This window comes from Ammospiza nelsoni, chromosome 2 (assembly GCF_027579445.1).
Source record: "Ammospiza nelsoni isolate bAmmNel1 chromosome 2, bAmmNel1.pri, whole genome shotgun sequence".
Taxonomy (NCBI): Eukaryota; Metazoa; Chordata; class Aves; order Passeriformes; family Passerellidae; genus Ammospiza; species Ammospiza nelsoni.
Window position 1 is genome coordinate 54,081,317 of NC_080634.1, and position 27,185 is coordinate 54,108,501.

A 27,185-nucleotide genomic window follows, 5' to 3' on the forward strand; every position below is an offset into this window, starting at 1 on the left:
TGTAGTATTTAAAGGGCACTAGTTAAAACAGCAAGGAAGGAAGAATTTTAATCTACCATGACATTAGGAATAAATTAGTACGGCTGTAAAGGAGACTGAAATGTCTCCTGAATAGAAACTGCTTCTACTTCTCAGTCAATAACATGCTGGGTTCCTAATGAGGTATTGTCATTCTAATTACTAATTACTTGTACCACACAGAATTATTCTCCCCATATAGAATCTCTGGCTAATCTTTTGTGTCTATCACTGAATGTTTTAATTAGTCTTGGTTAAAAAAAAATGTATATACTGAATATAATTTTTTCCATACGTTAAAAAAGGATTAATGATGTACTGTAAAACAACCCTTGGCAGTATTGAGAGGCTTGCATTTTCTTGAGATGCTATAAAAACCATACCTTTGGAGGAAGGGGACACAATAAGAACCTTTGAAATCTTGGCACATGGGGTTTATGCAGAAGAGAAGTGGAGGCAAATCTTCCTTTAATGGAACATGAAGCTCTGTGCCACTATAAATCTTAAAAAAATCCCACATGATCCAATTTCATATCTTATGCTGTCACTGAGAATTCTGGAGCTCAGTACTTAAAGGAATCAGCTCTTCCTCCATCTGAGTTGTGCTTAGGCTTTGGTACACATACTCAGACCTTCCATCTGGGATTAGTGTGTATTGGATCTGAACTTTAGACAGTAAAAGAATTAAATACAATAGAACTGATCTCAAAGGACAACTGTCCCTACCCACTATTTTATTAGAGTACTTTGTGGACAAAAGTGGAATTCTTGAATTTAGTTTTGTTATTCCAGGTCTTCTGAGAGACAAATGACATGAAAAGAGCATCCTACATTTACGTTGGAGATGGTCACTTGATAAGCACATTTTCAGTTGTCAAAATGGAAATGGTAAAAAAACCTTTCCTCTCATTTTTTTTTCAGATTTCATACCATTGTCTTTATAAAGGAATCAAACTATTCATTTTGTTTTACTTAGATCATCTTTCATATTTTGTGATCTTGTAGATTATTTATGTGCGCTTTCTGCTGGCAAAACTGAAAGATTTGGAAACACTGACAGTTCAAAATTCTTCTGAATTAGTTTTCTGTTGAAGTGAAGGGGAGACGACCATCCTTTAATGCATCGAACTCCAACTTATTGATCGATCAGGCACTTTAAATAACAGTGTTAACGAACTTCATGCATATTCCAAAATCCACATTCATGATAGGCTAACAGAGAAAACTCTAACCACTCCTTTTGTTTTACAATACCGTTAATTGTTTATACAAAACAAAACCAGTGTTCCCACTGTGATATGAAAGGTTCCCAAAACTTCCACATCTGTTCCCAGGGTGCCATTTTTTCCCAGAGAGGGTGTTTCGCTTGTTATGGGAAGACTGCCTGAGAACCTTATTGTTTATAAAGTGATGCCTGAGAGAGTCTAATTGTTTATAGAAATCAGGCTGGGAACTGCTTTTGGAACTGCTTTGCAACTACCTTTTACTTTTCTCTCACTGTATGCCTTCATCGCCTTTTTCTTTAAGCCATGCTTGAACTAAACTCCCGACAGTTTTCATAAAGGATATCAAAGGAAGCAGAAGTGCTTTGAGAATTCCATCACCAACTCACCTGGACATTGCTGTTTATTAATACCTGAGAGACTATAAAGAAACACAAAGTAAAGTGAGTGCTCTATTGCTAAAGAGAATTCTAACTTGGTAATATGCTAATCCCCTGTTAAATCACATTACATTAATTTAAATTGCTCTGAGGTGAGGGGAAATAAGTAGGAGGGCAGGAGAAGTTGTAAGTTCTCCAAATTTGCTCATTGGTAAAAGACTGCCTGTGTTGACACAGAAACAGCTAAGCATATGAAAAGCAAATAAAAAGGACATGATGTTTTTCTTTCTGCATTGGGTTGTGGAAAGATTCCTGTTCAGATAGCTAGAAAAAGCCACTCTACTAAAAGAAATGTCACTGTTCATTGTAGCTGGGCAGATATCTACTGTGGTCTGAGAAGGACTGAGTGGGATGATCTATCAGGAAAACAAGTTTTCATGGAGGAGTGCCCTTAGTATATTGTTGTATTGACTTGCATTGTATTATATATTACTATTATATTACATATTACTTATTATTAATATATTATATTGAAGACTGAAGTATGAAATGTATTTTAGTGAATACTAGATGTTTAAAATGTTATCAAAGCAGAAAACTAAAGTTATGGTATGCCACAAATTCACAAATTTATTCCTAATTCAAAAGGCAAAATCCTTTTTATTCCTAATTCAAAAGGTAAAATCCTGAAAAGGTAAAGACCTACCACAGGATAGGTCTTAATCAATTTTTTGCTACCTTTTACTTTCTTCCTTTTTTCTGTCCTTTCTTTATCTGTCATTTCCATTCCATTTTCTTCCTTATCTCCTAATCTTTTTGAGCAGAGAACACAGACACATTCTTCCCCTAAAATAATCCCTGTCAATTAACATCTTACTCGACTGATAGCTCATGATAGCCCAGCATTGAAGGAAGAAGTTTAAACCCAGTGATTTAATGACAATCAAATGTCCCAGGGAGAGGTGACAGCTTCACCTTTTACATAGTCCTAAGAGCTCTGATGTTGACCTAAAAGCTATCTGGCCCTTGCCATGTTAAAAGCTGTCCTTCCATTAAAGCACTATCATAGTAGATACTGAGGTTACCTTAGTGACATGTCAGCCCAGGAAGGCTGCACAACTTATCAATCTCATTCTCAGATGGTTGTGCTGTTCAAGGAGCAGTGTTTAGGGAATGTCACTGTGGAATTAGGGAAAGTGTTCCATTGTTTAAGGAGAATGGTGCAGTTTAAGTCCATTAGCATGTGCTAAGTAAGAAGGGGAAGAATTAGTTTGCTTCTGTGAAAGCATATTTTGCAATTTCAAGTTAAATTTAAAATCTTTAAAATATTTAGAATTTGCTTTGCTATTAAAAATATTTACAAATGAAAGCAAACACAGTTCAGCCAAATTCTTTATTGAGTATTTGTTTCAAAACAGAAGTAGAAAAACATGTTAGACAATGACTCTGATATTTTGGTCAGCAAAATTAAGGAACTTAGAACAAGTTTTTTCTACTCCATGAATAATTGTCTTTCACCTTTTCTTGATAAAGGCAGACAATTTCTATGAGTACAAAATTAGAGTGATAAAATTGACATAATTTACAGAAAACTCCACATTAGTACCAGACATTAGCAAAGCATGTTTTGATACAAAAGCTTTCAGACCTGGCCTCATTTTTTGAAGACTTTTTTCCATGCTGAGTTAACTGCTTGCATGCATTTTATTTATCACTTTTATAATCCACTTTAATAATCAAAAAACACATTTAGGGAAAAATGGGAAAACACTCAAGAATCTCAATATATTTATTGTTATAGAATTCCTTTAATGGGAATGTGATTTCTTATAAATAAAGAAGTCAACATGATCACTAATACATTGCAAGAAGCTCATAATGTTTGCTTTTTTCCTTTTTTGAAGAGCTTCCATTAGCCAAGTTACTAGCAGGTATTTGGATATGCAGTGTAGGACAAAAAAACCCATGATACATTTAATATAAGGCATATTTGTTTGCTTAGAAAAGGTAACATTACTGGTATTACAAATTTAAACACATGATGAATTTTGACTTATAAAAGCATACAATACTACTGAACCAAAAGTGCTATGTTAACATCTCATATTTCCTTAGATTACTATAAAAGTCACCTGAGGTGATTATTTTTCTTTTTTCTAGAAATCATCTAATTTCACTTATACTCCTTATTTAGTGGAAATAATAATAATAAAAAAATACACTCTGTATTGTTCCCTGCTCATTTTTAATCAAATCCTGCAAACACTTATTAACCAGTGGAAGAAAGAATCCTGGTTCTAACAGAAGTTTTTGGGTTTGCAGGATCCCACCCTCGATAGTGCTTACTATCAAGAGCAGTAAAAGCACCTCCAATGGATTTCTCCTAGTGAGCACTGTGCTGGCAGTGAGCATCTGCAGCTTCACATCTTTTTGTGGATTCATGGTTCAGTTTACGTTATGTCACAAAAAAACGTCATTTTCTAATGTTCTCATAAAAAAAAATCCAAAGAGTTCCTCTCAAAGACCATGTTGTTAAGTTGTAATTCTGTGAATTCTGTCTTGGCAAGCTTTTAGGAATGATCTAGTCTTGTCCTCCTTCTTGCTCCTCCTCCTGCAAAGTAGGGAAAAAACCCTTCAGTTATTACCTGTAATTATATGTAATATAGTAAGACTTTATACTGTATTTACTTTTGAAACAGACATGTGAAAAGGAAAGATGAAGCCTGGAGCTGAATATGTCTCCTTGTGCTGCCAGCTCTGAAATTAAACTGATCTTTCAGCTTCTTCATTAATCAAAATAAGATAGATTCTGAGAGTAATAAATCTTGCAGTGGAGAATCTCAGAGTGTCAGTTTCTCATTGCTAAGACTTCACTTTGATGGCTTTAATCTCATCTAAAACACTCTTTCAGTAAAACAAACAATCTAGATTGTTTTCAGATATCAGAAAAATAATTAGCAACTCCAGATTTTGTTGGGGTATTTTTAAACATACAGCTTTTTCTTTTGAAATCTGTGTTTTTAAGAGTCTTTTTTTCGCCCATCCCAACTCTTAAGACAACAGAAATAATATTTGATATGTGTTATAATGTTTAAATGTATGGTTTTTTTTTACCTTGTGCCCTCCTGGTTGGTTGCGCTTTCCGTACAGGTGCTTCTAAAAAACAGAAATATTGCAGTCAGAATTTATTTGCTGGAGACTTTGAATTAGAACTCATTAGAAATATTGGAAACTCATTGCTGATTTTTGAAGTTTTTTCTTTAAAGTTTTCAGTAAATTAAGAATTTTGTTCCAGAAGCATGTTGGCTTGATCACCTGAAATATGAATGCTTACAATACAATTCCCACATTTCCCTCATGTGCAGTCCTGCATTAAATCTTAGTAACATTTTAAAAGTATTTTTGCGTTTTAAACATATGAATTAATCAATTTTCCACACTGATCTTCTACGGATGGTTACAAGGTGTAGGCAGGTGCCAGGGCACTTTGCCTATGCCCTTCACTCATGAAACACCATGTGACACTGCGTCAGTGAAGTGCAAGCTCAGGTTAAGCACAGGACTCAGTCTCAGCTTTTGGGAGCGGATGCCCAGGTCTGTTGCATTGACATTACAGGAATTATTCAAAAGCTAAATGCTTGGAACCATTACAGGATAATGTGGATATTGGCCACATATCCAGCTGGGTTTAGGCCTTGATTTATAACTGCATTGTGAGTCCACACTACGATTCCACATTTAGGGTTTGGTTACTTTTCTCAGGCTTCTGCTTTAAAAGGTGGAGCAGAGCAAGAACTATTGGATAGGTACCACCCCCATTAGATATATCCTTTTTATTTCACTTTTTCAGTGAAACTATGGACTTGCTTTCCTTTTTCTTATCAAATCTTGAGACTTTTTTTAACCAGATGTCTCCTCATTGGGAGGAAGAACATGTCACAGGCAAGAAATAGTTCTTCTGTTACCATCACAGAAATGTTACTTCAGTAATTTTTCCTTCTTTACAACCATGAAGTACTTGTATATTCACTTAACAAGCTGCAGCCAATTCTCTTTCCATCCTGATGTACAGGGTATATAAATGCATAGCCCTGAAATGAAGGCTTGGCCTCGTTTCAGCTGAGACTAAACACTGGGTATCTGCATCACCATGGCAGAAAATTCCAAGTTCTGCACTGCCCTGACAAGGACAGAATATGGTTCATCAAAAGGATGCTTTCCATACTTAGGGGCTGCCTGTACAATTATGCTTTCAGATAAACCTTGTATTTGAAGATCACACCCATCTGTCATTTTCAGGCAATAGGAGACTCCCCAGCATGCCTTGTACTACTCAGCACTGAAGCTGTACAAGCACTTTGTATAAACCTTCATTACTTGGCACAGACTTCAACATTAAAAAGGCAGAAACACAATTATTTAATTTCATTGCCCAAAAGACATATTTTTCTCCTACGTATTTATTTCAAAGGCTGACAGAAGAACATATTCTGCATTGTTAGAATTAGAAAAAGACATAAATACAAAAGAAACGCTAAGCAAATTACTTCTTAACTTTGAATGAAAATAATTAAACAGTGGTTGTTAAAGTCAAAGAACAAATTGCTGGTACAAAGTCAGAGTGAATTCTATTTGGCTCCTTTTCGACTTTTATTCCACTACGGTTTTTGAAATCAAGAGCTTCCCTCATTTAACAACAGGACAAAGGTAGAGAAATTCCAAGACCCTGTGAGATATTTACTCAACCCCAGAGGTAATATTCTCTGCACCCCACTCACTCCTTCGCAACACTGAGAAACCCTGGCAGCAACAGATCACATTTGCACTGACAAGAAATAACTCAAGTTAAAAGCAACTCACGTGGTCTTCTTCTGTATGTGCTGCTTAAAGAAAAGCAAATTTTTTATGGCTCATGTTCCTTCAAATGTTTTACCTAAGCTTAGTGGTTAGGCATTTCCTCTTGTCTACCATGCTTGTCAAATCTTTTAGTTACTTTTAGCCACAAGATAAGCCTCAACATTTTTCTTTGCAACATCAGTTAATGAATTCTTTTCCAAAACAACTATAAAACACTTCTTGCTAAAATTCTGGCTTCAGACCTAATCATTTTTATGAATAGATACTGTAAAACCTCACCTGGAATGATCACTTTGGACAAAGCAGGTCTTAGTGATACTGAATTTTTGACAAACTAACCTTCCAGATGAACTTTCTTGATTTCTCTCTCGATAATCTGTGGCTCTCCCTCAATTACTTTAGTAACCTTGGTGTACTCAGTTCCAGCTATGGTAAGCATCAAAAACAAATGAGTTAAATCTGGCATAGCATTTTTCCATGTGCAAGGAGCCCTCAGTGGAAACAGTGTCATTTTTGGGCATAGGTGTTGCAGGCTACCATGCTATTCATGCCATAAAGCATGTTACTTCTAGTGATGAGTCATTCATTGCAATCTTGGTTTGAAGTTCTGCTTCAGCAATGACTACTAATTTTAAGCAGTTCTGGATGTTTCATGAGCAGAATCAAAGCCCATATGAAATCATTCCTTTATTTAGACAGCGATAATACATATTTTTGTGTCAGTACTCAAATTCAAATGATTAGGAAATTTTCAGTAAAGAATAATTTTATGTAGACAAGAGGGCCATAAAGCATTATCACCAACAACCCTAAAGCAGCATATGTGTCTGCTTTTATTGACTAAATGTACAGTAAGGTATTATCATGGCAGCCAAGGGTAACTGACTGGATAAATCATGGAAAAGATAGAGGAAAATCAAATTAAAGAAAAAGACAAATCTACCTACTTTGTCCATTCTGTAAAGCAGGATGCTTATGCAAACTAACATATAATAGCAAGGAAAATAGCAAGAATTCAAGAGATTATATTGTCTTCAAATTTCCTAGAAAGAAACTATCTCTTTTCCATACACCGATTTGCTCTAAGATGCACCTCTACAGATTACATCTATCTAATTGCATACCTCTGTATCTGAAGGTGATTACAAGAACAGTTACAATTGTTCAATTCTGGTGTCTGACCAGAATTTTACAGATAAAATTTGATCCTGATTCCTGTTGACTGGTTTAAAGCAATAGTGCAGTATATACAGGAATTTCTAACTGAAATTTTTTAATTTTCAGCTTTTCTTTTAAATAGTCAATCCAGAAATAGACATCTCCAGAGAGCAAAGCTTTTCACATAGCTGGGATAGTTAGGACAAAATGAAAAGCCCTCTGGAAGTTTCTGTTTCTGTCCAATATTATAGGTGAATTCTGGCTTAGGTCTGTAAAACAAAGATTCAGATGTTTGAAACAGACAGAATTACAGTCAATGGGGGTCATAGTCATATCTTGGCTTTTCTCTAAGACTAGCTGTGTTATCAACTAGCATATTTAAGTTTGGTGGTCAGCTGTTCAGCTGTTCAGCCAACAGGAAATTTTTTACTTGACTGAAGTTTAAGTCACATCCACACAATTGTGCTTTTGAAAGACAATGCGATTTAGTTCAGTGAACTAAATGGGGCTGCAAGTTACTTTACTGGAATACAACTTTGTAACTTACTGAAAAGTGAACATAAAATTAAATGGATTAATTTAATTTATGTCAAGAGAAGCATCTGTCCATATTTTTGAGCTTCTGACTCAGGATTAAACTAACATTTACAAAAACCGTATCACTTAAATTCTTTTTTTATTACCCATTGCTATTATAGATAGTTTCTCTAATCTACGTTAAGCAGAGAACATTCCAAATTCATAGATAAAGATTAATTTCATAAGCAGAAGTTCTTTCACTATTTTCTACAGCTACTGGTTATGTACTGCCAAAACTGTTAGAATGAAGAGAGCAAGAAGGAAAGATAACCATTCCTTGGAATGCTGTATTTGAAGAGAATTAAAGTTAATGTCTGGATATCCATCACCTGTAAGCATTTAAAGAAGATGTTAAACATGCCTTTAATTATTAACTTGAGGGCAATGAACATTCATTTCTGAAGAACTGATAAGTAAGGTGAATTTGGCCAGTTACAATATGTTCTATTTCATAGTGTTTTTCACAGATTTAAATTTGCTAAATAACATTGAATAAATCTTCATTGCTCCCCTGGGTTTTAATTCAGTAACCTTTTAAAGACTGAAAAAACCAAAATATATTATTTTTTCCTGTGATCAATGGCATGAAAAAATTGATTACTCAAGCTTTGGTTCTTACTGCCAATTCACAGATATCTGGCACTAGAATATAGTGTACTATTTTTTTCCATTAATATTCCACTTCTATTACATCAGTCTTTAAAATGTTAATTTCAACATATCTGAGAGGGGTTCAGTTATCATAACCTGTTGCAAAATTGTTAGTTATAATTCTCTGAATTACCTCCCTGGAGAAGTCTTTTGATTTCTTCATCTTCCAGTAAATGACCATCACCTTCAATAAATTTGGTCACTTTGGTAACCTCTGATAGGATACAGGTTATGGCAAAAAAGTTGATTTACAGAAAACATTTGGCAATCCCAAAAGAGCAATATAATCATGTCATAACATTGTTCTGAATTTAAAAATTCATGTTATGTTATCAAATTTCACATAAACACCGGAAACACCATGTTATATGACAAATATAGCATGCTATATATTAGACCCAGGCAGCTTCAGCTCTAGAGCTGACTGAAATATGAAGATCAAGGACTCAAACCAGAATTTTACATTTGAAGGGTTCTGAGGGTTATTCTCTGGGTAAGATTTTGCAGAATGAACATAAATTCTTTAAACAAGGAATATCCCCTCAGTAATTACTTAAGTTACATATAGATATATGTATGTTAAAGAAATGAAATAAAACAAGCATACTAACCTTCTTCAAGGATTTTCTTTAACTTCTCTTCATTGTCTGAACCTCCTGCAGTAATTCTGGTATATTTTATTTCAGGTCCTGGAAGAAATTTTATAAGATAGTGGCTTTTATCAGATATAACAGGGTTGTCCTTTAAATTATATTTTCCTATTTCATTCCTGTGGTGATTCCATAGTTAACATGCTGTAGTCTGCTTATGTGGTAACTTTATTTTTTACCATTTCTGAAATTAAACTGAATGAGCATTAAAAACAGTAGTTAGGACTAGTCCTGAAAGTAATTAGGCAAATTGGTCATAATTAGAAAAATTACTTGCTTACATTCTTAGAGTTAGATATGATTTTAAACTCTGTTGTGTTAGATCATAGATATTTCTGCAGTCCATTATTAGTCTGAATTGACTGTTGCAAATAGACATTTTTGCTTTTATTATTACTATGAATAATTTTAAGACTTAATATTTGAGATTCCTTATCAGTTTCTACAGATTGAAAATGAGATACAGGTCCAAAATTCTGGCATTTTACATTCTATTTACCATTTCACGTGGGATATTAGTGAAACTTGAATCTGAGAATTGAGAAAATTATATTTTATTTGTCTCCCCTACAAATTTTTGCCAGAAAATAGTCCCAGGTTTATTCATAAATCACTAATGCCTGTCATTCAGTTCTTTTCATTGTAGTAAAAAGTTGTATGATAATAACTTTAGCATGATTTTTTATTTCTGCCTTTCTCAAATTACTTTGGTTGAATCTCAATATTTTCTAAATAAACTGATTATTAGGACTTGCAGCTAAGTCAAAATGTTGTTATAACAGTGTCTTTTCTTACAAGCTCTCTAGCAGACAGAATTTTAATGGCAGCATTCAAACTGATATTTACACAAGGTGATCAAAAATTGTCTACAGAGAACTCCATATATCACCTCCTATGCTTAAATATGCCTTGCTTCACTTATCAATTTCAGGGATGCTTAAAGAAATAGCTCTGTAATAGGTCAAATACAATTGAAATTGGCCAAGGAATTTGGGACCTTTTGTGTGAGAAAATCCAGGGATGCAGGTGCATATTGATTTTATCTAAAATCAGCTTTATCCAAGTGTCTAACTTGTGGATGCCATGTCAAGTCCCCACTTTACAGAGAAATAGAGATTTTTTTCTGAAATGGCTGTCAAGAGAGCCTGGGATGACATGCAAAAGTAGGCATCTACACATTAAACATCTATGTTTGGTAAAGTGAAACCTTCCTGGAGGTATATAGTCCAGAAGTCCAGAAAAAAGAAAAAGATTTCCTTCCAAAGCAAAGCAGAGTACAAAAATGCAATAAAAGCAGTCTTATTCTGAAATGGTAGCAAGAAGCTAGCAGAAATAGACTCCTACCAAAATATGAAAATAAAAACAAAAATAGAAGGCAAATCTCCATAGTTTTGCATGCTGTTAAAATATTGTTGCCATTTATGTATATGTGTGTGTAGGACACGTGGCCAGCTTTAAAGAGACAGTGGGAAGTATTAGGGAAATCTCATCTGTCAAGGAAATGCAGTTTAGGCACTAGGATAGAACTTAAGATATGTTACTTTTGTATGCAAAGGTGGACTTTACTAAGAATTAATATCTCAGCTTAATTTACCTTGAATAATTCTTTCTTCTGTTACTTTTTTCTCTGTCACTTCCACAGGTCGTCCATCAATGATTTTGGTGTATGTTTTAATAATTGGTTCTACAAGGATTTTTAAATTCAAGGCATTAATCAAGTGATGAACTTTCAAGTGTTCTTTTTGAGATGTGGAAACTGACTGAAGCATGGCAGGAAATACCATAGAATATTTTATGAAAAATAAAAATGTTCAGAGATAAGGAACTGAATCTACTCAAAGTTTAGGATGATTGAGTGATTTTTCCTTTAAAACCATCCTACATGTGAACATCTCAATGCCCTTAGCAAAGAGAAGGCAAGATTTCTGACAAAATCGCCTTTTAATTACAGAATCACATACTACATATTTGATTTCAGGACAGCAATGAGCAAGCAATTCTTGACTGAGATATTTGTCAGCATGCAGAGTACTTCTAAACTGTCTTGACTGAATCTATGGAACACAAGTAGGGGAAAAAAAACCTCAATATTTTGAAATGCATGAGAATTTTAAAGTATATGATGCAATAAAATTGCAGCACTTCACAAAGTCCTTGTTAAAACAGGACAGCTGTCTAACATGAATTACCTAGATAAATTATAAACTGAAGGGGAATAGAGAATGCTAATGCAAATTGAGTTGCTGAAAGCATACCAACCTCCATGAATCACTTTAGTTATTGTCTCCCCTTCCCTGACTATTTTGAACTCAGGTTCCCCTTCAATTAATTTAGTGAGCTGTGTGATAGATGGGTCTGTGACATAGGAAAAAAAACAACAAGTTACAAATAGTCATAAAATACTTGTAGTATTCCATGGGGGTGAGATGAAGCTTGCATTTTCTCCCTTTACCCTAGATAAAACATATTATTGTTATAGAGGGCAGTTTAAATCTGAGAGATTATTTGTGACAACATTTACAGTCTTGTATTTTCTTACAGAAGATCTTAAACAAAGATCCTGTCGTACACTTACTCTTTATTTATTTTGTGTATATGATATTTTTAACATTTGTTGACAAGTTCCAGGCAATAAACCAGATCATCAGCAGTGGAAAAGAAGTCTTTTTCTATATATATTGGTAAGAAGGTTACTCTACATCTTTGCAGATATCTTACAGCTATTGCTCCACTAGTGGTCAGCATGCAATCTACAAAGCTTTTAGTTTTTTAGTTATTTTTATTATTTGTTGCTTTGGAGTTTCTTTTATTTTTTGCTTTGAGGTTTTTTTACATGGCTTTTTTTCCCTTTGTATTTAAGACTTGGCCAGTGGTTACGCAGCTTAAAAAAACCAAACAAGCAAAAAGCAAACTTTTGAGATCAGCTGGAGTGGCTGTGAGGATATTTATCAGTATTACTGGCTATCATCATCATGGGTGAGGTAATTTTGATTACACTGATCCAAATGTATCTCTGCCTGACATGCTAAAGCAGAAGATACTAGATAAATTAGGAACATAGCATCAATTAGCACTCTCTAATGAGTGTTGTGGGACTTCTTTTACTTAAGAAGTTGCTTTAAAACAAACTTTCTTTACCCCTTATTCAGAGACAGAAACTTAGCATAATCCATCTTTTTTACTTTCCTTAAAAATCCCTTAAATATTTTTATATGGATTTTTGTAGAAGTTGATTTTTCATTGATTATTTTTTCCATAATTACTGATCAGGATTTAACAACACCTTTTAAAGATGTGTGCCTCCTGTTAATTGTTGCAAACAGTCAATATAGGCAACCTTCAATAATAAAAACCAAAAATGTTTTGGGTTGTTTTTCAATAGCAAATGATTGCATCAATTAAAATTTAGAAATAAATAATTCAGATGAAATTATATGATAGAATCATAAAGATTCCCTGTTATTATAGACCTCTATTAATTTATTCTGAGTTATAAACAGCTGAATGAGCCCTCACTTCTTTTATTTTTAGTAGGTCTGAATGCAAAATATTTATAAATATTTTAAAGTAACTGCCTTACAAGACTCATTCCCTGCTTTTTTTAAACCTGGAGGAATTTTTTGCATGTTGAGAATTTATTAAAGAGCAGTTGACATGGATAAAAGTGATGAATATAAATGAAATAATGTAAAAGTTGTATTTATGAATATTTATAAATGCTTTATTTTTACTTTTCTCAATAACTGTACCTTTTAATGTGATTGATACAGCAGATGTGTGCAAACCAGAAAGTGAAGGCATAGCCAGCTATATTGCCTAGTCTAGGATCAATCCTGGATCCTTTGAATATTTTATCTGTTAAAATTTGAGTATCAGTCAGATTTAACTCTACATCTGTTTAATCTTTTTGATCCCATACCTGCCCAAGTACAAAACATGGAAGAACAACAAAAGCAGAAAACACTGAGAGGGAAAAGGCACACATCCCCCTCTAAACTTGGTGGGGAGAGATGTAATTATTTTTTAGTGGAAATTGCCCCTGCATCATGATCTAATAGAACTGCTGGACAAAATTAGCACTTAACTTTGCCAGCTTTTATCTACAGACTGTTGTGGATTTACGTGGTTCTGATGGCATCTGCCACTCACTGTTGTTACTGAGAAAGATCAGAAGTGACAGAATTTGTTTTATTTGGTCTAGATCTGAAGCAATTGTCAGCAGAAAGGCTGCACTGGCCAGAGATCTTTTCCTAGAGTGTGTCCCAAAGCAGAAATACTGTACTGGAAATGGAAAGGAGTAACCCTTCAATACTCACTAACTTTTATTTTTTCTCTATCTGGTCACTAAAATTTAGTTCTAAATTTGACTATACAAGTGCTCTGATTTTTAATATTTCATTAAATATTTCAAAAATATTTAAATTTTTCTTTTTTTTTTTCTTTAAAAGACTATTTTATTTCAGGTAATTTTCAACTTCTAAACATCCTGTAAATCACCTAAACTATATACTCTGGGTTTAACAGAGCAGCAGAGGTACTTTCAGAAAGTGATTCAGCCTCACCATAGCAAGATTTCTAAATAGCTTGGATGAATTACCATATGAAGTAATCTATCCATTTATATTGCACTGTGGATCTGATTTAATGATGGAGACTAGGCAACAAAGATCAGTATATATGTTAAATGGCCTCTAATCCTAAATGTTATGAAGCACAGACATGCTCTTGAGAAAATAAGCATTTGTCACTTCTTCTGGAAGGAAATCCTCCCAGAAACACTGATTAAGCAGTCTGGATAAAATTCTTTGCATGACATTTTTTAACTGCCTTTCTCAGTTGAGAGAAAACAAATTCCCTTTCAGCATTTTTATTTCAATGGGAAACTGGATCTCATCAGCTTTACTTAAGTTATAAATCACAAGTGGTTTTAGCAGTCCCATCCCCATATTTTTTTCTCTTCAGTCCCATCACTAATCTTTAAGTCATGCTTCTATATGGAGAAATAAAAAAAAGCTAAAAATTGGGTAGATATTTTCAGGCATCCAACAGATATTGGTAGTTAGAACTGATTGAAAATTATAGCAAAATTAACCAATTTTTTTCTTCAAAGTGTAAGAAACGTATCTACTTTAAAATATCTGTTTTAATTAGAAAAAAGGGAATGTCTTAATTGAAAAAAAAAGACGATAAAATAAATGGTTTAAAAAAATATTATTAAAGATATTTTTAAATACCCATAGAAAAAGGAGAAAACTCATTTGGGGAGAAAAACCATGGGTAATCTTTTAATACAAAATATTTCAGTCAGTTCTAATTGCAATATTTGTATCTTTGCTTTTCCAGCAAAGTACTTAGCATCCTGGAGTTGCTGGGTATAAAATGCATTCCATTAAATAAATATATTCAAGGTATATTCTGAATATGTATATCAACATATGCAGAAATATATATACCACAGGCCTCATTTACCTTCCTTTGTGATGATAGGTTGGACGTTGCTTTCAATTATGTTAATTTCTGAAAATACAGAAAATGGAATATACAGTGCATTCCATTCTTACAATTTCTTTGAGGCAACCATCAGTTAGATTTGGTCTGCTCATGAGGATGTGGATAAAATCATAGATATTAATGGGTGGAAGAGCAACAGAAAAGGATCTAGAGTATGAATCTTGGTCCTGGTTATGAAATGGTGATCAACTCAGGTCACCTGCAGACAGAATCTAGTGATATGGTATTTGCCTTTTATGAAACCCATGGGTCATGCTACACGTGATGATGTATGGTACAGAACAGAGAGGGCTTATACAATTACCCACACAAACTTTTGCACAATTCCCTGACATGCCTTATGCCTAAATATTGCCCTTTTCATTTGGGAGCTGATCAGGAAACATTCAGAACTACAGGTAGAGCATCACAGAACACTTGCCCTTGGAAGATCAAGTTGTTCACCCAGGACAGACTCAAGTATTCACTGATAGTGATTTGATTCATACCCATCCACTGGAGAAGCCCACACTATAGGGGTTCCAGCCTTCCCAGTCTTTCACTCAACTGAATCTACAGCTACAGCTTTCTAGGTGTCCACACTGACCTCTCTAGCTTAATTTTTTCAGGCACTGCTTCCTGTGCTACTCTCACTGGCCTTGGGAGGTAGAATCATAGAATATCTCAAGTTGGAAGAGATGCATAGGGATCATAAAGTCCTTCTTCTCCAAGGAGAAGGAAGACCAAGCCATATGACCAAGGATGCTGTCCAGAAGCTCTTTGAACTCTGTCAGGCTTGGTGCTGTGACCACTTTCCCGAGGGTCGTGTTCCCTTGACTGATCATCCTCTGGGTAAAGAACCTTTTCCTAACATCCCATCTGAAATTTCCCAAGGCAGCTCCATTCCATTTCCTCGTATCCTGTCATTGGTCACCATAAAGCCGACCAGCCCACTCTCTCCACTGCCCTTCTTGGGGAAGGCATGGGTTGAGATTAGGTCACTGTTCAGCAACGAGGTCACCCCTCTACCTTCTCTTATCCAAAATGAACAAGTCAAATGACCTCATCAACTCCTCAAAGTCTTGACCTCAAGACCTTTCACCATCTTCATCACCCTCCTCTGGACACCAGGCCCACAACTGGCTCCCAGAACTGTCCCAGCACTCGAGGTGGGGCAGCCCCAGTGCAGAGCAGAGTGGGACAATTCCCCTCCCTTGCCCGGCTGGCAATGCTGGGCCTGATGCACCCAGGACAGGCTTGGCTGCTTTGGCTGCTGGGGCACTGTTGACTCATATTCAACTTGTCATCAAGGTGAATTACTCTATTTTTTGTTCCAAGGTGTTTTAACTTCAGAATGTCCATTCCCAAGTTTCAAAAGTCTGATGGGATGGTTTCACTTTATACTGGGAAATATGGGTAGGACTCAGTCGGAATTTAATAATTTGTCTAAATTCATCTTGCCTCACAAGGTTAGAGTAGGAACTTTGTCTTCCAACAGCTTGTTTCAACATACTCTATAATAAGAAATTAAATGCACATCCTGAGAAAGGTTGTGAGGGAGCTAAAAGGGGTATTTTTTTTACATATACTCCCTAAAGAGATAATATTCTGAACAACTGTCTCCCATTCAAGCCTCATATTTGCACATATGGGAAACAGGGTCAAGAGGTACACTCTGTCCCTCTGGAAATATTTATGGAAAAAAAAGTATCTCAGCACACAAACAATGCTGCATCCTGGAGAGTACAGTACAATGCTACATCTTAGAGAGAGATACAACTCTGTTATGCACCAAGCACTGAACCTTGGCTAAAAGTTGAAAAACAATCTTTTCCATATGTATCTTGTCTACCCCAAGAGTTTAAACAGCTTACTTCAGGGTTACTTTCCAGTCACACATCTGGAAACGGAATAATACAGTAGCACAGCAGCCAGAAACATTCTACTTTGAGTCTTTCCTTTCCTTTTCTTCATTGGCGCATCATACTTTCCCAGAAATTGCTTTCTTCTTTATTGAAAAAGAGATGCACAATTCCAAATTGGAATTGGCACCATTTAAAAAGCAATATTCAACTCATCTGGAAGTATTTAAAACGAACTTACTGTAAAATGTCAGTGGAATCTCTTTGAAGGTACTGTCACGAACAAACTATAAAAACAGAAAAGCAATTTATTTAAAATTTTAAAAAAGTAGCATTTGCCTTACAGTTTCCTAGTGAATGTGGGTAAGATTCATTGCTTCATTGACCTAGTAAGGTCAATTCACTGCTTCATTGACTTTTTCTTCCTAGTAAAAATCTAGGAAAATTTGTCTAGGTTCTCTCATTCATTGTTGACGGAGAATGCAATCTCAAGAGGGTAGCTGAGAGAGACAAGGATGCCTACTTTTCTTCACAGGTTATTGATGCTGCTGGCTTTAATGGCATAAGAATTTTGTCACTAGGTATTTTTTTCAAATAAGTGATTTATTTTCAAGAGTGATAAAGTGAACTAAAGAGCAGATTTGGGCCAATTCACACTGTTGTTATCCAAATGCAAATATTTTCCAATAATTTGACATTGAAAAACATAACTGTTGAGTACAGGATATCATTCATTATTATATTTGGGTAACTGGAAGCTACTGGATGTGTTGTCTGCTGAAGAAAGAAAGGACAAGAGAATCATTTATGACTTATAATGTGCTCAGTTTCATAGATCCTGCCAGAAAGACAGAGGGATAATTACTAAAAGAATACCTTAATTTGAATGTATTTAATCAACTTCTTCAGTATTGTGAGCAGTTGATCATTTCCAACAGGCAGTTCTGACAAAAGAAGCAGGCACATAAGAGGAAATATGCAACTGTGTGCATTTTACTTTGATTTACAATGATCAGGAAATGCAGTCATTCTCAAACACTCACACAAGCTTGTACTCGATATAAATGATTCCATATCAGCAGAAAAGGTAGTCTTTGGCTAGTCTTGTCTGTCATATACTTTACTTTCATAAAATTTCAAAGTCTTGTTAAGGTTTTAACCAAGGTTCTTCCACAAAATGAGCATTGAGGTAGATTTTCTGTTTCAAATTCCTCATAAGAATTGTATCTTTAAATTGATTACTTTTTTAAAGTTATTGCAGTTACTGAGCATGTAAACAGATTTAAAAGAGTGGGTACAAATTTCACGAAATAATACTCACCTGCTGGGTAGAGGAGTTTGTCAATGACATGAATGACACCATTTGTTGCCATGAGATCAGATTCTCTTGATTTCAGTTCATTAACCAGAAGAGTATCATTTACCTGGTAAAGGATCAAAAGAGAACCCAAGTTATCAGAGACGTTAGAAAACAACCCCAAACCCTATTGTAACATTTGTAGAAATGCATGCCATTCTATAATGTGGACAGACATGGAATATCAAATCTCGCTTACAAGGCTGTAGCAGAGGGAGATTTTCTAAACTTAACTGTTTTCAAGTAGAGTTTGCCTCCTTGGATGGTTTTAAGAATATTTGTTACACCAGGTTCAAAGCCACTTCCAATGAAAACTCCTTGTGTCAAGTGGTAAAGAAGAATATTCCTGAGAGCATTTTTGTCCCCTATGTAAAAATAAAAAAGTTGGAATAAAATTAAATGGTAGAGGGTTGTTCTTTGTGGAAGTGCTAAGGAATCACATACACTTGAGCTAGAACTAAACATAATATGTATGAAAGTACCATGAACACATACAATTTGAATTTGTTAAAATTATGACAAGGGAAAAAAAGCCCAACTATATGACAAAAAGGTACTCAGAACATAATCACAAAGATCCTATGAGAAGTCTTCTACAAAAAACATAAAAGGGATCAATGGAGCAATTAGCAGTGCTGAGTTTGTCTGTTCTTATTGAGGACAGAAGCAGCTTGGAGAAGTCAGGCAAGGGGAAACCATCCTATTTTAGGGAAGATTTCCGTATTTCAAAGTCTACCATTCCTATGTGGGATGAAAAGGAAAAAAAGTGCAATATTTTCTCAATATCTTAATAGGGCTGTCTGAGTCTATGACGGTTGAGAGTCATAGGATGGGATGCAGAAAAACCATAACATGTCCAGGAGACAGGGTACCAAGCAGAGAAACTTTAAAACACATCTGTTTGCCATTACATGGAATATCGACCATTAATACTAGAATTACATGCTGATAGTAGTTGTTATTAGGAGTTCCAGCCTTGGTGAAACTGCAATGGGAATCTTGTCTGGTTATATTCTTTTCCTGATGTCTCTTTCAATGAAAATTTTCTAGTTTTTCCCCATGTTTTGCTCTGATCACTGACACTACTGCAATTTACTTCACTACTGATATGCAATTAATTGTCTTCCTCTTCCTAGTAAAATTAGCACTGATATTTTGTCACTGGGCCATTCATGGGTAACATTAAGTTCCATAAAAGGCCTAAAAATGGCCACTCCAAAGGTTTTTGCAAAAACTATCAGATTACTTTTGTAACTATGCCACTACAGTTACTGGTGAAAATAATCCTTGGTTTGTATCTTTCTTATAGATAAAAAAATTATGAGGGCCAAGGAAAGCACTAAGTAACTGAGTCACAATGATAGAAAAAAATGGTGCATTAAGCCCCTAGAAATGCAGAAGAGCAAATAAAATTGTCTTTTTAACTACAGAATTAGTCCAATATGGTATTGGACTTGGACAACCTCAAGTTCTGATTTGAAGACAAAAATAATGGAAGGAAGCTACACTATGGAATAAGATATTGAGGAGTGAAATTTAAATTTAAATGTCAGGTTGGAGTTATTTTCCAGAAAGACATTTTCTCTAAGAAGGAAGGACATTTCTCCAAGAAGGAAATAATTAAGCGGATTCCTATGACATGCTCTATGCAAAAGGTAAACTTTTTCAGCAGACAGCTTTTGTGTGAGAAGTGCATTAGTCTCCTTTCCAATAAATTTTAATTTGTTCGTAATTCCAGGGGTTTTTTGGTCACTTACTTATCAGTATGTCCTTGTCATCATCAGTCAAACCTTTAAAGGCATCATTAGTCGGGACAAACAGAGTCCACTGTCCAGGCTGTGACAGAACATCATCTAAATCTGCAGCTTTCACCAGACTGAGGAAAATGCTGTTTACAGCAAACAGACAAACCACAAATACATTTTGTTGAAATGTAATATAATTGGGTCCAGGTACTTAGTTCTCCCATTTTTATTTCCAATACTGTTTCAATTTTCAAACACTTTCACTATTTCCCAGAAATAAAGATAGTGGAAGAGGAAAATGAGAAAAAAAAAAAAAAAAAAGAAAAAAAAACGAAAGGAAAAAGCAGTCTTAAGAGTAGCAGACAGAGGAAAAATTATTTGAAAAAAAACCCAAAAAAACCTGCAGCCGGGATCAGAGGAGGATTTGTTGAATACAAACCCTTGCAGATTGAACAGATAAAAGGAGGATGCAAAGGATTGTTCTTGCTGTAGGAGTATTGAGATTCTTGCAGAAAGGGACAGAAATAAGTACTGTAAAGGTATGCAATCCTGCTGCACCCATATGGAATTGTATCATTCATTAATTTAAACTCCAGAGACCATTGCATTTATAGCTCCGGATGTATCACTCAATTCCTTCTGTCCTGTTACTCCTCTCATTCTAGTGTCTTACAACCCTTTGTGCCATAAAAAGCATTCTAGCACTGAGTGTGGAAGCCTTTTCAGCATACAGCTGGAGAAATTTCTCTTCCCCCACATTTTTCTTTCCTTTTATTTTACTTGTGTAGTTAACAAACCCTTCTCTGACATCCCCGCTCTCAAAGCCCCAACAACTCACATGCTCACAGTCCAAAACTTTTTCTCAGACCAGCTGTGCTCTATATACCCTCTGCAGGAAAATCTCAGTTCTGTCAGTATTGCTACTCACCTAAAACGCTTATCATTTCTCAGCATTTCATGCAAAGTCTTTTCTGCTGGACTGATGATCTGCCTGAAGATGTGAATAAAACCATTTCTTCCTTCTTTGCTTCCTCTGACCATGCATGAATTTTCAATACATACAGCCTTATTGAAAGAGAAATAAATGTAGCTCTTTACACAATGCTAAAAATAACAACCATATGTACTTCCTACAGCCAAATTGTGTGGTCTTGCCAGGAAATTTGGCATTGCTTGAGTAAGCAGAAATTGCAAAATCTATAATAAAATAGCGTGGTGCAAATATTTTAACACTTCATTTTTGTGTGTGTGTGTTTTTCCCTTGAGAATGTTCTTAATTAGTTTTAAAAACAAACTTTAAATATTTGTAACTAATTAAACACTCACTTTGAAATTTTATTGCATTTTCCCAAAGAGTTCTCTGTGCAAACAAAGCTCAGATTAAGATCAGATTTTCATTTTTTGCTATCTTAAAAGTTGAAAGATTTTTTGCTAGATAGTCATAATGGTAAATGTTGGGGGTTTCCTCCAGCTTTGCCTTTTATTAACTTCCATTTTCATAGTTGGATGCATATTTTTAGAAAGACTCATTCACTTACTGTGCGATACACGAAGACTCTAAGTAGTTTTCCTCCAATTGTTTCCAGCTCTTGTCCATTGTACAGTTCATTGAGCCCAACTTTCACTTTTATAATGTGATTCTGCAGGATTCTTTTAAGAAGACGTTGATCCAGCCTTAAGGTGTCATCTACAAAGCAAATTAGATATTAATGTATAGTAATTTATATAGTGAATTTTTATTCAAATATAGTTAAAAGAATCTGGAAATACTGAATTTTTCTTTGAAATGCTTGAATTAAAGCATGGATAGGTCTGTGTATATAGAAGACAAGTTGTCTTGACCATTCCTCAAATTCAGTCAAGATCTTTTGACACAGCCATGATTAATTACTATAACTAATATGTCTGATGATTTATAGGTGGGCCTGCTCCATCTTCTGAATTAATGCTATATTTTGTATTAGAACTAGTCCTTTCCACATGTGCACGTAAAATCTATCCAAATTTTCTTCCTTAGTAGTAAGACTACACTCTAATTCTTTGAGAAAAGGCAAGATATCTATGCAGTCACCTCTGCAAATATACAAACACCTGTTTTACAGTATATTTACATTAGTTTCCCTCTGCTTTGATGTACTGAGAAATAATAACTTTCTTGTGTTTCCTGAGCTTAACTGGGATAGAGTAAAATTTCCTCCCTGCAGGTATATTTTAACAGAGCTGTCTTTTGGGTTTAGTATGAGTGTAATGTTGATAACATGCTGACATTTTGGTTGTTGCTGAGCAGTGCTCACCTCGAGCCAAGGACATCTCAGTGTCTCATGCTCTGTGAGTGGCCAGTGCACGAGAGGCTGGAAGGATCACGTCCAGGACAGGTGACCCAAACTTTCCAGAGGGATATTCCATGCCATAGAATGTTGTGCTCAGTATATAAACTGGGGGAACCTGGCTGGGAGGTGTCAGTCAATGGCTGAGCATAGGTCAGGGTAACTGTATCATGCATCACCTGTTTCCCTTAGGCTTTAATCATACTTTAAAACTATTATTATTATTGTTATTATTTTACTTTGTTAAAGTTATCAAATTGTTCTTATCTAAGCCTATGAAGTTTTATTACATTTTTTCCCCCTGATTATCCTCCCCATCCCAGAGTGGGGGAAAGAGGAGAGTGATCAAGTGGATGTGTGGTACTTAGCTGTTGGCTGGAATGAAACTACTGCATACATTTTCTGAGAATAAATAAGTTTTGAATCTAATGGAAGTAATTTAAGACTAAGGAAACTGGCAGTTTATTAATATCTTTCCATTCCTACAATCTTTCTGTGTATATTTTTTATCTTATGTTAGTGCTACTATTTTCACTAGCAAATGATACGAGTGAAAACAAGCTGTACAGTGTGGTGGTTAGGCTTGTTTTGTATTTCTACAAGGTCGAAATCTGAAAGGATGAAGTCTTTATATTTCTCTGTGATATTCTTGCAGTGAGACTTAGAACAAGTACTGGGGGTTATTTGGAAAACTGTCACATATATACTTGTTTAATTTGACAATCTTTTAGGGCTACTAACCTGAGAAAGCACCATTCAGAGGTGCCAGGAGAGTGTATTGGCCTTCTGGCCTTAGAGAAGATGCCAGCCCTAGCTGTGCCACCAGGTCTGTAAATGTAGTCTGCTGAGCACCCCCAAGCTCAATGACTTGTTTGGCTGCAAATAAAGAATTAAGAAAAGGTATTTTAACACACAATATCTTCCTATTCCTGTTTTGGATTCTCCATGCTTATCCAGAACTATATATCTGAGGGAATCTGGATAAGGTTATTGAAAATATCTTCAGTTTTCCATGCACACCACTGACCAGAATCAGGAATTAGCACTTGATCAATGAGGTGGATAACGCCATTGCTTCTCACAATATCTTTGCGTTTCACCATTTTCACTCCATTCACAGTCAGACTTTCACCATCACATCCAACTTCAACAGTGTTTCCTTCCAAGGTTTCATAGACAGCTCCCCCTGTGATGGCTTCAGAGCACTGGAGAGTATTTAATATATGGAACTTCACAAGAGCTGCAGAGAAAAGAGCAGGAATTTAACAGATGTAGGTGTTTGGACACATATACATATACGTATAATTTACATACACGATTTTAAATTAATTTCACTCACAGATACTTTATTTAAATTTAATGATACTGTAGGTCTCTAAATCACATTTTTGATTAAAACTATTTGGCATCCCTTATATTATTAAAAATGTATTGGTTATGCTACAATCTGCTTGTCACTGCATATGATATGGTCCAAAAGGACCTATGAGTACAAAACTCCATAGGCTATGCAAAGGTATGAGAGAATTTAATATTCAGATAGCCCTGGATTTCTAGGGACAGGAATGTCTATCAGACCTATGCAGCTGAACTATTAGAAAGTCAATGTGCTTATATTTTCACAGTTCCCTTTAAACTGTTTTGGAGATTAAGTTTTCAATGAATTTCTATCCTTAGGCAGGTGGAAAAATTAGAGACAGAAGAAATAACTCTTCCTACACACATGAAAGCAGAGGTGCTTCATTCCAGAGCTATAAGGATAATGCATTTTCTGCCTCCTGATCAACTCATACATATTTCTCATTTGCAAAAAAGTTTAAATACCTTCAGAGGCCACCTTGTCACCCATGATTCTTTCTAAAACTCCCCTTGGAAGTTTCTCAAAAGCTTCATTAGTAGGAGCAAAGATTGTGTAATGACCAGGTCTTCCAAGAATATCCATGACACCTGATGTAATGGCAGGAGCCTAAAATATAATTTTTTTTTTTAATGCTGATTATTTGAAATATTACCAAAATACATTATATGTCTAATTTTACCTCATGCCTGCAGATACTTGGATGCTAGACTGAGATCAGTGTTTTAAAAAGAGAGATAATGAATGTTACAGAAAGATGAAAAAAAGAATCTACAGAGGAATGTTTTTAAACTGAAAACCAGAAAGTATTGGTTTTTATATTAAGTTTTTTTAAAGATATTAAATATTGTGGTTGCCTGTAACTGTCATGAACTCGATTTGAGGGATTCAGAGGATCTTCTCCACCTTTATGCCTCTCCAGTTAAAATACCTTTTTGTATTTATTAAGGAAATGGAAGATGGAAAAGAACAACAGTTATCTGCAAAGAAATGGTATATTTTTTAAAATATGCAGCATGAAATCCCATTACACTGTGCAGACACATTTTTCAGAAGATGGAAAAATTAGAAACTTAGACAATTTTTAATCATGCTTCCTCTATGCAAGAAAAATCCTTCTTATGTGTATCTACTGACTCTATGAGTTGGGTTCTGAAATTTATTTGGTGTCTTTACCATTTTAATTTATCCATTTTAAAATTGTTCTTATTTATCTAACACCAGACTTTGTAACTTCATGCTCACATTTCATTTTCTCAGTGCTTGAAGAGAAGACACTTTTTAGGTACAAGGGCACATTCCATCCTATTGATGTTGCCTTTTTAAATAGCTAGGTTTGCAATACTACCTGAAGCTCTTAATTTAATTAATTTCTTTTTCCTATTACTGAGCTAACACCTCTTACTTCCAGGTATTGTAGACAAATAAAAAAGGAATTAAAAAAACCCTCCTTAAATAAACAGAAGAGTTTTTATTTTTGTCCACTTACTCTAAATGATGAAAGCTCATCCTCAAATTCAATGAAATCTTGAATGGTATTTGCAACAGAAGTCAGGACACGATCAATGACGTGGACAACACCATTGGTAGCAATTTGGTTGCCATGGATGATCCTGGCACAGTTAACAGTAACAACCTGTTTTTGAAGAATCAAATAGTAGAAGATTAAACACTAATTTGATCACAGTCTTGGAACCTGACTCTCACAGACTGGCAATGTAGGTACTGTAAATTGTGTATTCACTGCTGTAATTCCAATTGGTTTTTTTCAAAATATGAAGTAAAGTCTTTTAAGATTTGAAAGTTTGACTAAGCTTCTGGAAAGATGGCAGCAGATTTATTCAGGTGATATTGATTTCATATTCATGTTTAATTTCTTACTGCAATTATTCTGATTTCTTATCTGGCTAATATGTTGATTGTACTGGTTCTTTTTAGCAATAACATCTGTAGACAAATAAATATTTTGTTGCATTTAAGACAAAAAAGATGAGTGACTTAACTGGGAGGTTTCTAGCATTTATAATTTTTTTTTTTTTGCCTAGGCAAATAATGGATGTGTGTTTCCTACGACTTTCAATGCTCCTACCATGGACTCAAATTCAAATAAAAGAACTGCTTTAATATTATTTATAAAAAAAAAATTAATAGTAGATTTTTCTGTCAAATTTATTATGATCATGTATTTTGAACACAAAAGACTTTGTCTTATATGAAGAAAGTTCATTTTCTTTGGCACTTTGATTTTGAAACATCACAATCTTTACTCATCCTATCTTAGTGATTAGTCTACAGAGCAGACAAAAATTCTTCAAGAGAATATTTATTTTTGTCAGTGGCAGCTGACTTGGTATATGGTAAATTTTTGATAATATATTTTCTTAGTTATATAAGGAAATAAAGGCATCAAATAAATAAATGTATAAAGGGGAAAAAAGAGAATTGACTTACCCCATTGGGATAATGGTTAATAAACAATTTCTGGCCATTATACATAGACACCAGGGTCATGCCATTCTTAAGATCTTTTGTCAACATGCGCTTGTTTAACATGTGGTGGTGGAGAGAATTATACAGTTCAATATTTACATTGTCAACCAAATTCCTGTGGGTTTCCTGAAGAAGAAAAGGAATGTAATTAATTACAAGCTTCAAAACCTCCTGCCATTCAGAAAGATGTATGTATTGTTTTACCTTAGTATGTGCTTTCAACATATACTCAGCATCTGTTGGGGAAGACGACTTTGATGCCTATAAATCTGGCTCTACTTAAATCATCTTTAAGTCTGATTTGCTCACAAATGGAAGATGAGTCTTCATCACAGTCAAATAATTGAAGGATCTTTAATTCAATGTTTATTCAACTAAAATCATTACTAAAAGAAGGACACCTGAATTTCTGACAGTGTACAGCCATACATCATGCAGCTGCTGAAATTCCTAGGAGTTTCCCTAGGAAACTATGTTAAATAAATTAACAATACTAATATGTGTCATGCAAGTGCTTAAATAAGAAGCAATTACAGTTGCTTAGTACTCCTGAAAGTAAACCCAGCTTCTCTAGCTTCAGAAATGTACATTAAACATGTAGATTATTTCATTATTACCTGTATTATGTCCTTCTATGTCTAAAACTTGACATTGTTTCCAATCTAATTGTCCCACACTAGCTGCTTCAGCTAAAATGTTTAACTCACGCACGTGCGCACAGACACACACACACTTACTGAATCTAACTGGTCCCAGGCTTCATTGCTTGGTGCAAAGAAAGTGAAAGATCCTCGTCCCTCAATCTCTTGTCTCAGCTTTGACATGTCAGAGTAGCGCTGTGTGGTGGTAGCTCCCACAATACCAAGGGTACCATATACATGATCAATTGGAGCAACTGAAATAAACACGAGGAAAGAACACTGTAAACTCTTCAGTCAAATTTTCTTTCTGTCTTTTGGATGCATAATAGTTCTGAAACTGTTAAAGTCAGAATTAAAAAATATGTTTAGGTTAAAAATTTCATTGTCAAAATATTCAAAA

At 34.9% G+C, this 27,185-nt stretch overlaps 1 protein-coding gene across 15 annotated transcripts in view; it reads right to left on the bottom strand.

Annotated features, from left to right (window-relative positions):
- Nucleotides 1-3,000: 3,000 nt before the first annotated feature.
- POSTN (periostin) overlaps nt 3,001-27,185 on the bottom strand; it is a 30,840-nt gene continuing 6,655 nt past the window's right edge. The window contains exons 4-24 of one of the 15 annotated variants that reach the window (XM_059493636.1): nt 26,882-27,039; nt 26,106-26,270; nt 25,144-25,290; nt 24,122-24,263; nt 23,325-23,537; nt 23,039-23,173; nt 21,509-21,657; nt 20,899-21,035; nt 19,983-20,113; nt 18,460-18,590; nt 18,190-18,292; nt 17,745-17,812; nt 17,110-17,155; nt 14,986-15,033; nt 11,776-11,871; nt 11,111-11,200; nt 9,478-9,555; nt 9,000-9,080; nt 6,818-6,904; nt 4,736-4,777; nt 3,001-4,232 (exon numbers count right to left, since the gene is read on the bottom strand). In XM_059493636.1, the coding sequence (XP_059349619.1) occupies nt 4,192-4,232; nt 4,736-4,777; nt 6,818-6,904; nt 9,000-9,080; nt 9,478-9,555; nt 11,111-11,200; nt 11,776-11,871; nt 14,986-15,033; nt 17,110-17,155; nt 17,745-17,812; nt 18,190-18,292; nt 18,460-18,590; nt 19,983-20,113; nt 20,899-21,035; nt 21,509-21,657; nt 23,039-23,173; nt 23,325-23,537; nt 24,122-24,263; nt 25,144-25,290; nt 26,106-26,270; nt 26,882-27,039 (2,288 nt within the window). In that variant the 3' untranslated portion in view covers nt 3,001-4,191. Of the gene's footprint in view, nt 4,233-4,735; nt 4,778-6,481; nt 6,502-6,797; nt 6,905-8,999; nt 9,081-9,477; nt 9,556-11,110; nt 11,201-11,775; nt 11,872-14,985; nt 15,034-17,109; nt 17,156-17,744; nt 17,813-18,189; nt 18,293-18,459; nt 18,591-19,982; nt 20,114-20,898; nt 21,036-21,508; nt 21,658-23,038; nt 23,174-23,324; nt 23,538-24,121; nt 24,264-25,143; nt 25,291-26,105; nt 26,271-26,881; nt 27,040-27,185 lie in introns of those variants that run through there. The other 14 variants (XM_059493639.1, XM_059493637.1, XM_059493623.1 and 11 more) reach the window with 14 other exon arrangements.